Here is a 15,752-nt window from a genome sequence, read left to right as displayed (position 1 = left end):
AATGGCTTCCTGCTTTACTGCAGGTCTTCATGAATAGAAAATACTTGTTCAAGTTTTGTAAAAGTTTACATATTCTCACCTAGATCCTGTTCTCTACCTTCTCCAACTCGCAACCTTGGTGATGAATTGGGAGAAGAGAAAAGAAGCAGAGATAACGATCTTTGTTCAGATTTTTATATTTACACGTACATCGTACCGCAATACCACCTGGAAACATCTTGTATGAAATGGCGTATACATTCAGCGCCTACGACAAGACACAGGAAACATTTCATCTAATAAGGAAAAGGAAACTGTTCAGCGCTGAAGCTATCTCAGACGTCTGTTATCAGACCACAGAATAGAACGGATGAATGCAGCTCTGCCTTAGAATGGAATTAAAAATGTACATTGTTTGAGAATCCACTAAAATTTTGCGGCAGTCACAAAATGGCTAGTCAATATCTACAGAAAGAATGGGTACTACCAAAGCTGGGTTCCTTCATCTGGTTAATTGTTTTATTTAATATGACAAGCAACGTTCTGTCAAATGGTGAGTCTTTTGCTCTTTTTCTATATTTTCCTTTAAGCTATCAGGAAGGAAGCAATTTGATTAATGTTTTTACTGCCACTAAATTTAAGCCTTGTTCTTTTGATTCAGTACATAAATTTGAAATTTCGTCACTGGTGTTTTTAACTTGTATTAAAGTATTCATGTTACATGTTAGATTTTTCACTTATCAATGACGCAATCAAAGGTACTGCGTTTATCAGGAAGGGCAATATTTAAATCTTGTTTAATGAAAGCAGAATTAAAAGAAATACATAAAAGCACATTGTCCCCTTACAAATAGTCCCAAAATCATAAAATGTGATTGTCTGATGATTAATCTGAGCGATTTTAGAGGATCTTTTAAAAATAAAGATGAATCTTAGGTAAGGAATTACGTTTTTAGTAAGTATAGAGTAAGGAGAATAATTTACTGCCTCGGAGCTGAAAGCAAGTTTAATCAATTTATTCGAAAACTTGATGTTAGTTGATGTACAGTGAATGTAAATAAACTGAATGGGAAAGTACTAAATTGTGTTCTGCTGAGTGCATCATTCATATTACTTGCCCCTTTGATATGTTTATATATGTTATTTGGACACAATATGAACTACAGACGTGGTTATGGTCCTTGTTTAATGGATAATCCTTGTGCAGCAGCATTTACTAGCCATCGCCTTTTGCCCTGAGAATATTACGAATTGTCTCATTGTCTAGAGTGACGCAGGTTTTCTTCCCAGTAATTGACCAGTTAAGTTTATGCAGTTATTCAACAATTTTGTGCTTTGTTTTTCTTACATATTGGCAGCTAACAGAAATCTTAATAAAGTCCCATTCACAATTTACACTTACCAAATCAGGTTAACTGCCATCAATAATTAATGTGTTTAGTGAATTATAGAACAGAATGCTATAGAGCTAATATTTCATTGTCGTAATGTATTGGGTTAGCAAATTGTTCCCTAAAATGAATGTAGAACAATTTTTTTTGAAACTGCATATTGCATTCTTTGCTATTAGTTACAGCATTGTCACTCCAATGACTTGTGTTATTCTCTAGATCTTCTTAATGGTCAGAATGGGTTGAGAATGATGCCTACAAAGAGTTGAATATTCTATCAGCAATATTGAGATACTGAAGCATACTGCAGTGTTGTATGACTTCCTGGATATAAAACATTTGATTAAAATTTGTAAGAATAATTCAGGTTTCTTTAAACTACCAAGGAAACGCAAGCAGGATGGCAGGATGGTAGGGTAGGTGGGGGAGGGGGAAGATGGGTGGCTGGAGGAGGGGTGGTGACAGGATGTTGGGTTGGGGACAGGGGAATATTATTCAAAAGCAAGCACTGAAAAAAGCATAAAGCAATTCTTAAAAAAAGAAAATCTGCAGAAGGGTTTCAGCCTGAAACGCAGCCTGTTTACACTTCCATAGACGTTGCCTGACCTGCTAAGTTCCCCCATCATTTTGTGCGTCTTACTTAAAAAAATTCTTGTAGTTGAGGTTCTCCTTGTGCTTCAAGTCCATGCAGGATTGTTTAATTAACTGAAAAATTGCTTCAGTACATTATGAAAGTACATTATCTGTGGATATATATCAGAGTTAGGCATAGGGGCGTAGATTGCTACAGTACAGAAATAGACCCTTCTAGCCTATGCTGAACTATTATTCTGCTGAGTCCCATCAACTTGTACCTGGACCATAGCCCTCCATATCTCTCCCATCCATGTACTTATCCAAATTTATATGAGTCACGAGATTATTTTCTTTTGAACAGAGGAGACGGAAAGAAGGCATAAACGATTCTTACAAAATTATGAGACATGCAGAACAAGGAAGAGATTGGTAGACACTGTTAATTGGGGTTGTAAAAATTGGCAAGGAAAATTGCTTGTTGAGTGTTCATTGACTGGAGGCCGTAGATCTATGTAATTAAAAGCAAGGGGGTGGGGTGCGGTGCAGTAGTAAAGAAAACATCTTTCACCCAAGGAGTGGAGAGGGTCTAAAAAATTTATTTGAGAAATTCTTGGATGACCACCTGGTACGATGTAACCTACAATGCTACAGGCTGAGAAATGGAAAGCAGAATTAATCTCATTATCTTCCCCTTGGCTGCAATAGATATGATGAGCTAAGTAGCTCCCTTATATGAAGTAAATTTCCATGACTCTATGCTGGGGTTTAAGAGGCGGCAATGCATCTACACACAGGAAGCATGCTTCACTCAAGCCATTAGAGTACGAAGTATCGAATGTGATAAGACAAATGATAAAGTTGCACCTAACATTTTATTGATCTATAGATGAACAAAGTAGAAGCCAATAAGTAGGTCACTGCTTAGAACTCTAACTAAATATTTGTTTTTGTTGAGTTATTGGGGGATCTTATCAAGGGAACCACGATCTAGCAGAAGCCAGTTGGCATCTCCAAGACCCCTCCTCTTCCCATGCACCAGGACCCCACCAATGATACTGTGGCACGTATCATCACATACCTCACCACCTCTGTGAATCACCCCACCACAGTCTCCAACTTTACTGTTCCCCAAATGCGCACTGCCCATGTCTACCGCCTGTAACCACAAAAAGGCATTACACCAGCCCCTACATGTCCTCCTTCACCACCATACAGCACCTCAAGCAGCCCTTCCAGATGTGGCCAGAACTAACGAATATACCGAGGGATATTGAAAGTCCTAGGTAGAGAGGGCAATGAGAGGATGTTTCCAATAGTGGGGGAGTCTGGGACCAGAGGGTTCAGCCTCAGAATAGAAAGATGCCCCATTAGAACAGAGATGTGGAAGAATTTCTGTAGCCAGGGGGAGATGAATCAATGGAATTCATTGCCACAGATGGTCGTGGAAGCCAAGTGTATATTTAAAACGGAGGTTGAAAGGTTCCTGATTAATTAGGGTGTGGAATGTTATAGGGAGAAGCCAAGGTTGAGAAGGAAAATAAACTGGCCGTGATGTAATGGCAGAGCAGGCTTGATGACCTGAATAGCCTTTCCTCCAGTGCTTTGCGGTTTGCTCCAGATTCCGCGTCTGAGGGCTCTTGTGCCTCTTCTTTGTGGAGTTAGTGGGTTAACATCCCCAGTATTGACTGGGACTGCCTTAGTGTAACGGCAACATGCACAAAATGCTGGGGGAACTCAGCAGGTCAGGCAGCATCAAAGGAGGGAAGGGGGGGTGGGGAGGAGGTGGAGTTTATAAACTGTCCTAAAGAGGGGTGTAAAAGCAGTAGGTTTACAGTTCTACTAGTGACAGGGATTTACTGGATCTTGTTCTGGGGAAGGAGAATGGACAAGTTGCAGCAGTGTCTGTGGCAGAACCCTTCCCTTCGGGAACGGCAATTAGAGTTCGGCAAGTTACAAGGTATCCTGGAAACAGGTAAAGTTGGTCCGACATTGTGGGGGAGGGAGGGGTTGATATTAACAGTAAATGATAGGATCTGGCAGCAATAAATTAGGGCCAGTGCTAGAGGGAAAAGCAACATCTGATAACTAGGTGTAGACAAGATTGTAAGAACCCCGAGGCAGCATGTCCCTGTAAGATGCAAAGATGGTAAGATTAGGGAACTTTGGTTAACAAGGGAAATTGAATGCTCGACTAGCAAAAGGAGGTCAACATATCGGTTAACAACAGGAATTATGCAGATGCTGGAAATTCAAGCAACACACATCAAAGTTGCTGGTGAAAGCAGCAGGCCAGGCAGCATCTGTAGGAAGTCCTGACGAAGGGTCTCGGCCTGAAACGTCGACTGCACCTCTTCCTACAGATGCTGCCCGGTCTGCTGCGTTCACCAGCAACTTTGATGTGTGTTGCTTCAACATATCAGTTATAAGCGTTCAGTATGGAGCAAATCTTTTGATGCTTTTTGGGGATGCAGGAGAGAACGTGAGAAATTAGGAGGGCATGGTTAGGATATGAAATGGCTCCAACAACCATGATTAAAGAGAATTCAAAGCAAGGAGATGGCCAGGGAAGGTGTAGGCCAAAAGGAAAACCTTGCATAGAGCCAGAAGATATGAATGGGATTTTAAAGGCATGCTTCTAATCACCATTCACCAGGGAGAAGGATGTGGTGGGTGAAGAAGGAATGCTGATATTTTGGAGTTTATCTCCATCAGGAAATATGAAGCATTGGAGATATTGATCCAGATAGAACCTGGCAGGATCTATTCCAGAAAGCTATAGAAAGCAAGGGAGAAAGCTGCTGACACTCTTAACAGAGATTTTTTTGACCTTCATTGGCCATTGGTCAGGTACCAGAATACTAGAGGATACCTGATGTCAATCTCTTATTCAAAAAGGGCAATGGGGATTAGCCAGGAAACTACAGGCCAGTGAGTCCTTAGCTTCATATCAGGGAAATTGTTGGGGTAAAAGATGTCTGGGACAGGATTTATGTTCACTTGGAAAGGCAGGGACTGAGTGAGAGGAGTAAACCTGAGGCTTTAGTAAGCAGCAGAAGGATTGCACTGCCACACAAAACTGCCCAATAACTACCCCAGCAAATATCACTTGCCCCTTATGTGTTGGAGCCTGTGGTTTCTGTGTTGGCCTCATTAGCCACCTCAGAACCCACAAAACCAGAGTGAAAGTATGTCAGCCTCAGTCCTGAGCACCTCCCTAAGAAGAAGAACAAGGGAAATTTCTTTAATGATCCCCTTGAATCTGGACCACCATTGTGACAGACAACATGGAAAGCTTTCACTGCTTCATAGGTTGGAAGTGATATAGTTATGTGTTACAACAAATGGGATAAAATGTGTCCTATGAAAGAAAAACTATAGGATTAGGTCCAGCTTACGTAATCACGTGAAAATGATTACCCTCTCCAATCATTGCTCTCATCATGACAGTGAAATATTTGCGCAGAGTCAGAATCAGAACCACACTCAATATCACCAGCTTATGTCGTGAAATCTGTTGTCTTTGCAACAGCAGTACAATGCAATGCATAATGATAGAAAAAAGTGAATTGCAATAAGCATGTATAGATATTAAATAGTTAGATAGAACCATAGAACATTACAGCACAGAAGCAGGCCTTTTGGCCCTTCTTGGCTGTGCCAAACCATTTTTCTGCCTAGTCCCACTGACCTGCACCTGGACCATATTCCTCCATACACCTCTCATCCATGTACCTGTCCAAGTTTTTCTTAAACGTTAAAAGCATTTACCACTTCATCTGGCAGCTCATTCCACACTCCCACCATTCTCTGTGTGAAGAAGCCCCCCCCTAATGTTCCCTTTAAACTTTTCCCCCTTCACCTTTAACCCATGTCCTCTGGTTTTTTTCTCCCCTAGCCTCAGTGGAAAAAGCCTGCTTGCATTCACTCTATCTATACCCATCATAATTTTATATACCTCTTTCAAATCTCCCCTCATTCTTCTACACTGAAGGGAATAATGTCCTAACCTATTCAAACTTTCTCTGTAACTCAGTTTCTCCAGTCTCGGCAACATCCTTGTAAACCTTCTCTGCACTCTTTCAACCTTATTAATATCCTTCCTGTAATTTGGTGACCAAAATTGTACACAATACTCCAAATTCGGCCTCACCAATGCTTTATACAACCTCACCATAACATTCCAACTCTTATACTCAATACTTTGATTTATAAAGACCAATGTACCAAAAGCTCTCTTTATGACCATATATACCTGTGATGCCACTTTTAGGGAATTTTGTATCTGTATTCCCAGATCCTTCTGTTCTACTGCACTCCTCAGTGCCTTACAATTAACCCTGTATGTTCTACACTTCTTCCAAAGTGCAATACCTCACACTTGTCTGTATTAAACTCCATGTGCCATTTTTCAGCCCATTTTTCCAGCTGGTCCAAATCCCTCTGCAAGCTTTGAAAACCTTCCTCAGTGTCCACTACAGCTCCAATCTTTGTACCATCAGCAAATTTGCTGATCCAATTTACCACATTATTATCCAGATCATTGATATAGATGATAATAACAATGGACCCAGCACTGATCCCTGTGGCACACCACAAGTCACAGGCCTCCACTCAGAGAAGCAATCCTCCACTACCAGTCTCTGGCTTCTTCCATTGAGCCAATGTCAAATCCAATTTACTACCTCTCCATGTATACCTAGTGACTGAATTTTCCTAATTAAATAAGCGAGTGGAACTTAATTAAATTAGTGCAAAAATGGAAATAAATAAAGTAGTGAGGTAGTGTTTGTGGGTTCAATGTCCATTTAGGAGTCGGATGGCAGAGGGGAAGAAGCTATTTCTGAATCACTGAGTGTGTGCCTTCAGGCTTCTGTACCTCATTCCTGATGGTAACAGTGAGAACAAGTCACATCCTCGGTGATAGGGGTCCTTAATGATGGAGGCCACCTTTTTGAGGCATCACTCTTTGAAGATGTCCTGGGTACTACTGATAATACCAAAAAGGCTTAATTTCTGTCTGATGCAAAACTACAGATAAGGGAGAACATAGAACATAGAATACCACAGTACAGTACACCCCATAATGTTGTGCTCATCCTATCACTTCCTCTAAGATCAATCTAACCCTTTCTCTTAGATAACCCTCCATTCTTCTATTATCCATGTGCCTATCTAAGAATTTATTAAATGTCCCTAATGTATCTGCCTCTACCACCTTCCCGGTGCAGTGTTCCACTTGCTCAGCACTCTCTGTGTGAAAAAGTTACATCTGACATCCCCCCCCCGCCCGATACTTTCCTCCGATCACCTTAACATTATGCCTTTTCATAAGGGCCACATCCACCATGAGAAAAAGCCTCTCGTTATCCACTCGATCCGTGCCTCATCATCTTGACCACCACTATCAAGTCACCTCTCATCCTCCTTCACTCCAAAGAGAAATTTGGAGACGTTATAGATAAACTGAATGCATCTTTTCTAATGACTAGCAAGGCTGCTTGTGAAATAAATCTTTTCCTCACACTTTACATGTGTTTTGGAATAGAACCTAATATTTGGTCAACTGACTAGGATTTAGAAAGTTAATATCAAAATTAGCTTGACTTTTCTCTAAATAAGTAAATTGATTTCACACTCAAAGTATCACTTTATTTCAGCCTAATGAGAAACTCTGAGCAGATCTGATTTAAATAATAATAATAAATTAATTTTTGTCTTTTTGTCTTAATAGGCCAATTCACCGTAGCTTCATAGAACATACAGACTGCAAGGTCCTGATTTGATAGAAAGTCTATGCTGACTTAGCTGATTTTAACAGAAAGGATTTTAAACAACAAATCTAAAGCTAGCACTGATTCTTGAGTAATTTTGCATTGGTTTAGAGGGTTTCATGTTTTGTTAAGTGACAGCTATTTTTCAATGGTCAATTGTTAATTGTTCCTGATTAAACTGAAGTTAAGCATGTTGCAGTCACTCATTCACAACATCATGGCTCAAACGGTTCGTACTGTGTAATGCTCTACGTTCTTTGTTCATTATTCAGTTACAATATCATTAAACTTCAACCAAATGTTTAACATTTAACAAATGTCCAAGATAGAAATTACTGAGAGTCTATTTTAGCAAAACTGTATGTTAAGAGTCAAGGGACGGGAAACCTGGTTAACAGAAACTTGGAAACTAGGTGCTGCTATTTTTTCATTGCTGAAGACATTCAAACATTCCCACACAGCAAGTGCAGCATAACTTATTTTAATATTGTTGGAAAGAACCTTTTCATCGCCCGAACGAAACAGAGGCTTGAATCGGAAAAGGGACACATTCCCTAGTTGAAATGCAAGCTCTAAATGACATGGGAGAAAAGGGGACAGAAGGGAAAAGAGGAGGAAGTTCATATTGGATTGTACAACCTCTGAAGAGACAAGCATGTTAGACAGCCTATGGGTCACCTGAAAGCCAATGTGAAGATTTAAAAATATAGAATAATGTACAAAATGGTAAGGAGACAGAAGGCCTGCACTGAGATCTGGAATTAAATAAGAAAATGCTAGAAAGTCACTGTTGAAGAAAAAAGGAAAAATAATAAATATTGGAGAACAAAAGCCCAGGTGGAATTGTGCCTTGGTGATAGATCCACATTGATCAGCTTACCTTTGCTGTTCTGCCATGACAACAGACCTGTTCCCTGTCTCCTGAACTTCCTGGGGAAAGCAAACACTACAATTACGTCAGAAGGCAGATGAATAGCTAAACAATATCAGTAATCATGCAATTTCCTCGCAATAAATGCCCACTTCTCCTGCATTCCTTTTCATCCTTTTCCTTTTGACAAACCAAATGGCATTTTAAGTATTGTGTGTCCCTTGTACATCCACTAATGTTTTATTGAAAAGGTGCATGAGAAAGTTCATACCTCTCTGTCTTCCAGTCTTCAAATCATGTACCCCATTCATTCCCTTTGGTGATAGGGGCATCTGAAACCAATTTTCTTTTCTCTTTGTTTTCCTGATGTATTTGTTTTCTTTTCTTTTTTTTCTGATTGGAGCATGGATCAAGCTAATGGGATATTAACCCCTTTACAGTTACTAAATGGCCTGCTGTGCACTAGTTTCTCTCCATGCTTTTATATTCAGTTCTCAGTGATTTCCATTTCTCAGGATTTACTTTTTGTAGAATCTACTGTTCTTTTGAATGGTTATATTATTAATTGGAGCTACTTTTCTGATTCTCTGCAAATTGTTAATGTTTTCCATGGGCTTAGAAATATTTCCATGACTGACATAATAAGTGGTTCGTAAAAGAGTCTGTATTTATTATCAGAAATAATAATAAAACCACCAAAACTATCTGCAGTTGAAGAACTAAGTGTTTAAGGACACTGTCTTAAGGTTTGATGGAATGTGGCTTTAGACAGAGGATGGAGAGTCCCTGCCTTTACTATATAGAGAAAGGCTTTTGTTCCAAAGGAAGGAAATGGGGGTGGGGATTACTTTGCGTTCCTCTTCTTGACAAAGGTCTATAATTGTTTTTATAACGTTTATCTCAACTAGAATGAGAAAAAAAAATCAAAGAAGCAGTATGGAAAAAATAATGGAACATTTATGAGAAACTTTAAGTAATTCTTTTGACAATGTCCCGCTAAGATAGGAGCTTCTAATACCTTCAAATATTGATAATGGGTTAAAAGGCTGACACAACATTGCACGCCGAAGCGCCCGTGTTATAATGTCCTATGTTCTAAAATAAATCCAACCTCAGATGGAATGTATAAAAATATGGAGAAGGAAAAAGTGAAGTGTGATCTGATTCTGTTTGCAGTGAGCTCCAATAATTCTTGAACATGTTTTAGTTCATGATGTTTTTCAAAATATACATATTTGGATAAGAATAATCAAAATCATAAATAGTAATCTTTTATGATGTTAAGCACGTTAAGAGTGTGGTGACTGCAGTGCACCAGGTTTGATTCCTCCTATGGCGTGAGTACTGCAGAAAATGTGCTTTTTTAATGTCAACTTCTTGTGGTAATTATTTTTAAAAATATTTCAAACTTTTTATAAAACCACAGAAGAATTGAAACTTACTGACTGGGACTATACACTCTTAAAAAGAATGGGTAAAAATATCCCCTGATGTTGCTAAATGTGTAATGAGAATTTCCATTGATTATCAACTGAAAGATTACAATCTTATGACAGATATGCCCGTGAACAAAGATCAGATGAATAACACAGACGAAATATACACGCATTGAGAGTTGGACCGCAAAGATAAACTTTTTGCTAATCTGAAATAAAAAGAATGTTTCATCAGTTTTGATGGAAGCTTGTCAACTTGTAAAGTTATCTCTCTCTCCCTCTCCCTCCCCTCTGTCTCTCTCCATCTCTCTCTATCCCTTTCCCCCTCTCTCTCCCACTCTTCCTCTTGTCTCCCTTCCTCCCTTTCTCCCTCTCCCTATGTCTCTTTCCCTCCTTCCCCCTCCCTCCCCTCCCTCCCCCTCTCTCTCTTTTCTCTCTCTCTTCCTCCATCTGTCTCCCTCTCCCTCCCTTTATCTCTCTCCTCCTTCCTCTGTCCCTCCCCACCCCCACCCCCAACCACAGACACTGGCTGACTTTGTGAGCATTTTCAGCACGTTCTGCTTTAGATACCCAGCACATGCAGTCTTTTGTTCTGCATTCTTTTTCATCCTCCTGCTCAAGGAGAGTAACTACTACTTCAAAAATAACTTGCTTTGTGGGATACAAAGCAAGTTATTTTAGATTCCTTTAGCATACATTGGGGTATGAGACCATGAGTTCAAAGTCAGAATCAGAATCATGTTTATTATCACTGACCTTGTTGTTTTGCAGCAGCAGTACAATGCAGTAAACAAAAAATTAAGATACAATAAGAAATATCAAAAATAAATAGTGTAAAAAGAGAGTAAAATAATGAGGTAGGATTCATCCAGAAATCTGATGGCAGGAGGAAAGATGTTCCTAAAACTTTGAATGTGTGTGTTCAGGTTCCCGTATCTCCTCCCTGGTGGTAATAAGGAGAAGAAACCATGTTCTGTATGGTGAGGGTCCTTAGTGGTGGATACCTCCTTTCTGAGGCACCATCTTTTGGTGATGTCCTCGGTGGCAGGAAGGCTAGAGCTCATGATGTACTGGCTGAGTTTACAACCATCTGTGGCTTTTTCCAAATCCTGTGCGTTGGTGCCTCGCCTCCATACCAGACATACCAGCCAGAATGCCCTCTAGAAATTTGCTAGAATCTTTGGTGACATACCAAATCTCCGCAAACTCCTAATGAAACATAGCCGCTGGCATGGCTTTCCATAATTGCGTCAATATGTTGGGCCCAAGGTAGATCTTCAGAGATGTTGACATCCAGAAACTTAAAGCTGCTCACTCTTTCCACTGCTGACCCCTCGATGAGGGATGGTATGTGTTCCTCCTTACTTCTCCTTCCTGAAGTCCACAATCAATTCCTTCGTCTTGCTGACATTGAATGCAAGGCTGCTATTGTGACACCACTCAACCAACTGACCTGTCGCTCTCCTATGTGGCAGCTCGTCACCAACTAAATTTTGCCAACACCAGTTGTGTCATTGGTGAATTTATAGATGGCGTTTGAGCTATGCCTAGTCACACAGTCATGAGTGTATATGTGTATATATATATATATATATATATATATATATATATATATATATAGAGAGAGAGAGAGAGAGAGAGAGAGAGAGAGAGAGAGAGTAGAGCCGTAGGCTAAGTACACAAATTTGAGGTGTGGCCATGTTGATTGTCAGTGAGGAGGAGATGTTACTTCCACTCTGTACTAACTGTTGTCTTCTGATGAGGAAATCGAGGATTGAGTTGCAGATGGAAGTACAGAGCCCGGGTTTTGAGGCTTGTTGATTAGTACTGAGGGGAAGATGATGCTGAATGCTGAGCTGTAATCAATAAACATGGTATTGCTATTGCCCAGGTGTTCCATGGATGAGCGGACAAGGAGACAAATTGGGGCCAGAATGCACATTGCTAGGAATTGATCAGATTCCCTATGTGATAACTGTAACTTCTTAGAGCATAATCCAGGATAGATAATGAAAAGCTATCTAGCAGAAGTGGTTGAGGCAGGTTCGATGTTGTTATTTAAAGTTACATTGGATGGATATATGGACAGGAAAGGAATGGAGGGTTATGGGCTGAGTGCGGGTCAGTGGGACTAGGTGAGAGTAAGAGTTCAGCATGGACTAGAAGGACCGAGATGGCCTATTTCCATGCTGTAATTGTTATATGGTTATAGCTTTATGTGTCACTTGTACATTGAAATGTACGATGGAATGTCGTCTACATCAACGACTACCACAGACTGAGAATAAGCAGGGGATGGGCAGCCCACAATGCTTCTGGCACCAACATAGCGTGTCCACATCATTACTAATCCAAATCCATATGTTTTTGGGACGTAGGAGTTCTCTGGAGCACCTGGAGAAAACCCATACAGTCATAGGGAGAACTTATAAACTCCTTAAAGACTCTGATGGAATTGAACCCAGTTTTCTGTGCTCCTGTGCCACACTACATGAACTCTAGCCCCTTCAATTCTTTCCTTCAGTGAGTTCCTGATTTTTTTCTGGTGTTCCATTGATGACCCTATCATTAATTACCTAGTCAGCTTTCTTAGTTTCTTGCTGTGCCTGCACAGGAGCACCAATCCCGCTGAATTTTAGAGATCTGCAAACTCTCAGCATTAGCATGGAAGGTTCAACATAGAACAGTGCAGCACAAAAGCAGGCCTTTCAGCCCACGATGTTGTGCCAAACCAATAAAACTGTTAAATGTCTAACAGTTAAATCTTCCTGCCCTGGCAATGGTTATGTCCCTCCATTCCCTGCACATGCATGTGCCTTTCTGAGAGCTTCCTAAATGCCTCTTTGATATACGTCACCAACACCATCACCCCTGGCAATGTATTCCAGGCACCCAAAACACTCTGTGTAAAAAAATCTTGTCTTACACATCTGATTTGAATTTAAATGTATGCATTCAAGTATTCAGACAATCTGACCCTGGGAAAATGATATTGGCTATCTACACTATCGATATCTCTCATAATCTTCTAAACTTTTATCAGGTCTTCTCTCAGCCTCCACTATTCCAGGAACAGCAACCCCAGCTTGTCCAACCTCCCCTTAGAGCATGCACCCTCTAATCCAAACAGCAAACATCTACCTCACCCTCTCTGAAGCCTTCACATTCTTCCTATAATGGAGCAACCGGAACAGAATGCAATACTGCAAATGCAGCCAAAATAGGGTTTTATAAAGCTGCAACAAAACACCTTTTCCCTTTGCTTTTTCCGTCACCTCCCATAATCAAAGATGGAATAGGACTAAAAGAGGTGTGGTTCAGCATGTCTTTCAAAAGAGGTCTACACAGAGAGAACTGAAGAACAAAGAAATAGATTGCAATAAATAAATGCAGCAGTCACATTGAACTTCTGAATTATAATAGTTTTTTGAAAAAGTTGTCTGGAAATCTTTAGTTTCAAATTTTACTGGTAAATGGTTAACAATTTGATGATGTTTCCTATTGAAAAAATGTAGGCGTTATTCTGTTGATTGCAGATCTGCTAATTTCCCCTTATTCTAGGAGAAATTAATATGATGCTGAATCTTTGCCTCATACTTCATTAGTAGGCAGGAAAGTGAGTCGGAGTGTTATTACCAGGAGATATTTATACTCACCCTTCCTTAAAGTGAAAGACAACAGACACTATTTAATCCATGTGGCAAATGGAACCTAAAGAGGGTGTGTTGAGGAATAGAGCTCAGGGTTGAGGAATGGGGCACTTCATATTCTGAAACCAAGGGCACTATTCTAACTCTGTCAGTCATTCAACAGAATTTCCGATTATAAATCTTGATCTGGACTCGGACTGTGACCCAACTAAGGAAAAGTCAGTGTCTAATTTATTCCGGCACCCAGATCCTCTTCTGTTTTGCTAAGTGGCCAGGGGCCAAGTCTGAGACAAGTCACTTGACTGCCTTCTGAGTGACAGAATATACTTGGACAAGAGAGGGGTAAGAACCATATTTGTGACCATCATCATTTCAACTAGGCTGTTTCCATTTGGGGGGATGGTGTCCATCAGAAGGAAATGGAGCCTTTATTAGTATTAAACCCAAGAGGTTCTGCAAATGCTGGAAATCTTGAGCAACACACATAAAATATTGGAGGAAACCAGTAAGTCAGGCAGCATCTCTGGAGGGGAAAAGACAGTTGATGTTTTGGGTCAAGACTCTTCAGGACTCAGCCAGAAAGGTCTACTGTTTATCCCCCTCCATAGATGCTGCTTGACTTGCTGAACTTATTAGTATTAAATCTTCTGATCCAATTATTTCATTTAGATGTGATGATAACACAGGTTACTGCCAGTATTAATCCTGTCATTGAATTCTGGTAGCAGATGGTATTGTGGCCTGAAGAGGTCATGTTATCAATATCTAGCTTCACTTACAGTAAGTCTCTCTCCAAGCCTGAAGGAAGAGTTGTTCCTTGGAGGTCACATGCTAAACCTGGGAACTTGGGCTTCCCTCTTTGTTAGTCACCTGTTAACTCATGAGAATCCTTACTCAGGTGAGTTTCTGTGTTTCTGGGTGATTCCTTGCACCTGGTCATTCCGGCAGAGTTTGGGTCAAAGATGATCTTACGACAAGGATTACAAATTAAACTGGCCAGCCCACTTGCTAACACTGTCAAGGGTGTCCCCCTCTCTCCTCAACTCATACACTCAACTCACCCTCTAGTGGTAATCCTAGCTCTAATTTCCAGGTGAGTTGTAGCATAACTTAGTACACTATATTCTTCATCCCATTCTCTCCAAGTACTGTGCCTCAGATCTAATATAAGGAGGTGTGTGACATTTCTGAAATCCTGTTCTGTTGTGTTATCATTATTGCATGAAGCATTGCCAAAATAGAGACCATTTATTATGTGTGTAGCTGTGTGTAGCACACCACTACAATACCTCCATTCAGACTGAAGTCACTCAGTCTGATTTCATTTGGGACCTTGAAACCAATGAAGATTCTGATCTTTTTTTTCCTTGGCTTGCATTTGTTCCATGTTCCTACTCATGAAAAGTTACTATCCAAAAGTTGCTATCAGGACTTTGCAGGGTCCTGATGTAGGGTTTCGATTTGAACCATCAACATTTCTTTATCCCCCCAATAGAAGCTGCTTGACCATATGAGTTCCTCTACCTTCCAGCATCAACAGTTTTCTTGCTTTTTGCTCCAGATTCCAGCATCTGCAATCTCCCATGTGTCTGAATCCCTTTCAGGGGCTTTCTTCGGAAGGTATGCAGGGTGCAACAGTGAGAATAGGTTAGTTGTTTAGCTTCCTGGTGAATGAATGGATTCAGGAAAGAATTATTAACAAATAGAATAATAAAACAAATTAAAACTTCAGAAGAAACTTCATAACCTCGAGAAGTTAAGAGGTAAAACTTACTACTTCAAAGAGTAGTTATGGTGGATACTACAAAGCCCTTGAAGGCAACATTAAAGGAAAAAGCACCAGAACCCTATTCTTTTGGGGTTAGATTAATTAAGTTGAGAGAAGGCTTGAGTGGAGCGTAGTCACCAATTTTGATCAAATTGGCTGATCGGCATACTTGTGGTCTGTAAATTCTAAGCTGACGTAAAGCCTCTGTTGAAAAAATGTCTGACTATTTGATAATAGGAAAAGATAGTTTCACTAATAATTAGTTAAAAAAGACTGAAACTCAAGTGCCACCTTGTATTTTTATTGAAAT

General features: G+C 40.2%; 1 protein-coding gene across 4 annotated transcripts in view; it reads left to right on the top strand.

Moving 5' to 3' along the window:
• The first annotated feature begins 321 nt into the window (after nt 1-321).
• Nucleotides 322-15,752, top strand: part of LOC140204311 (cytokine receptor common subunit gamma-like) — a 53,044-nt gene continuing 37,613 nt past the window's right edge. For all 4 annotated transcript variants that reach the window (XM_072270924.1, XM_072270926.1, XM_072270927.1 and 1 more), the window contains exon 1: nt 322-532. In XM_072270924.1, the coding sequence (XP_072127025.1) occupies nt 430-532 (103 nt within the window). In that variant the 5' untranslated portion in view covers nt 322-429. The remainder of the gene's footprint in view (nt 533-15,752) is intronic.

Source organism: Mobula birostris, chromosome 10 (assembly GCF_030028105.1).
Source record: "Mobula birostris isolate sMobBir1 chromosome 10, sMobBir1.hap1, whole genome shotgun sequence".
Taxonomy (NCBI): domain Eukaryota; kingdom Metazoa; phylum Chordata; class Chondrichthyes; order Myliobatiformes; family Myliobatidae; genus Mobula; species Mobula birostris.
Note: the sequence above shows the minus strand (reverse complement) of the source record. Positions and strands in the feature narration are given on the sequence as shown.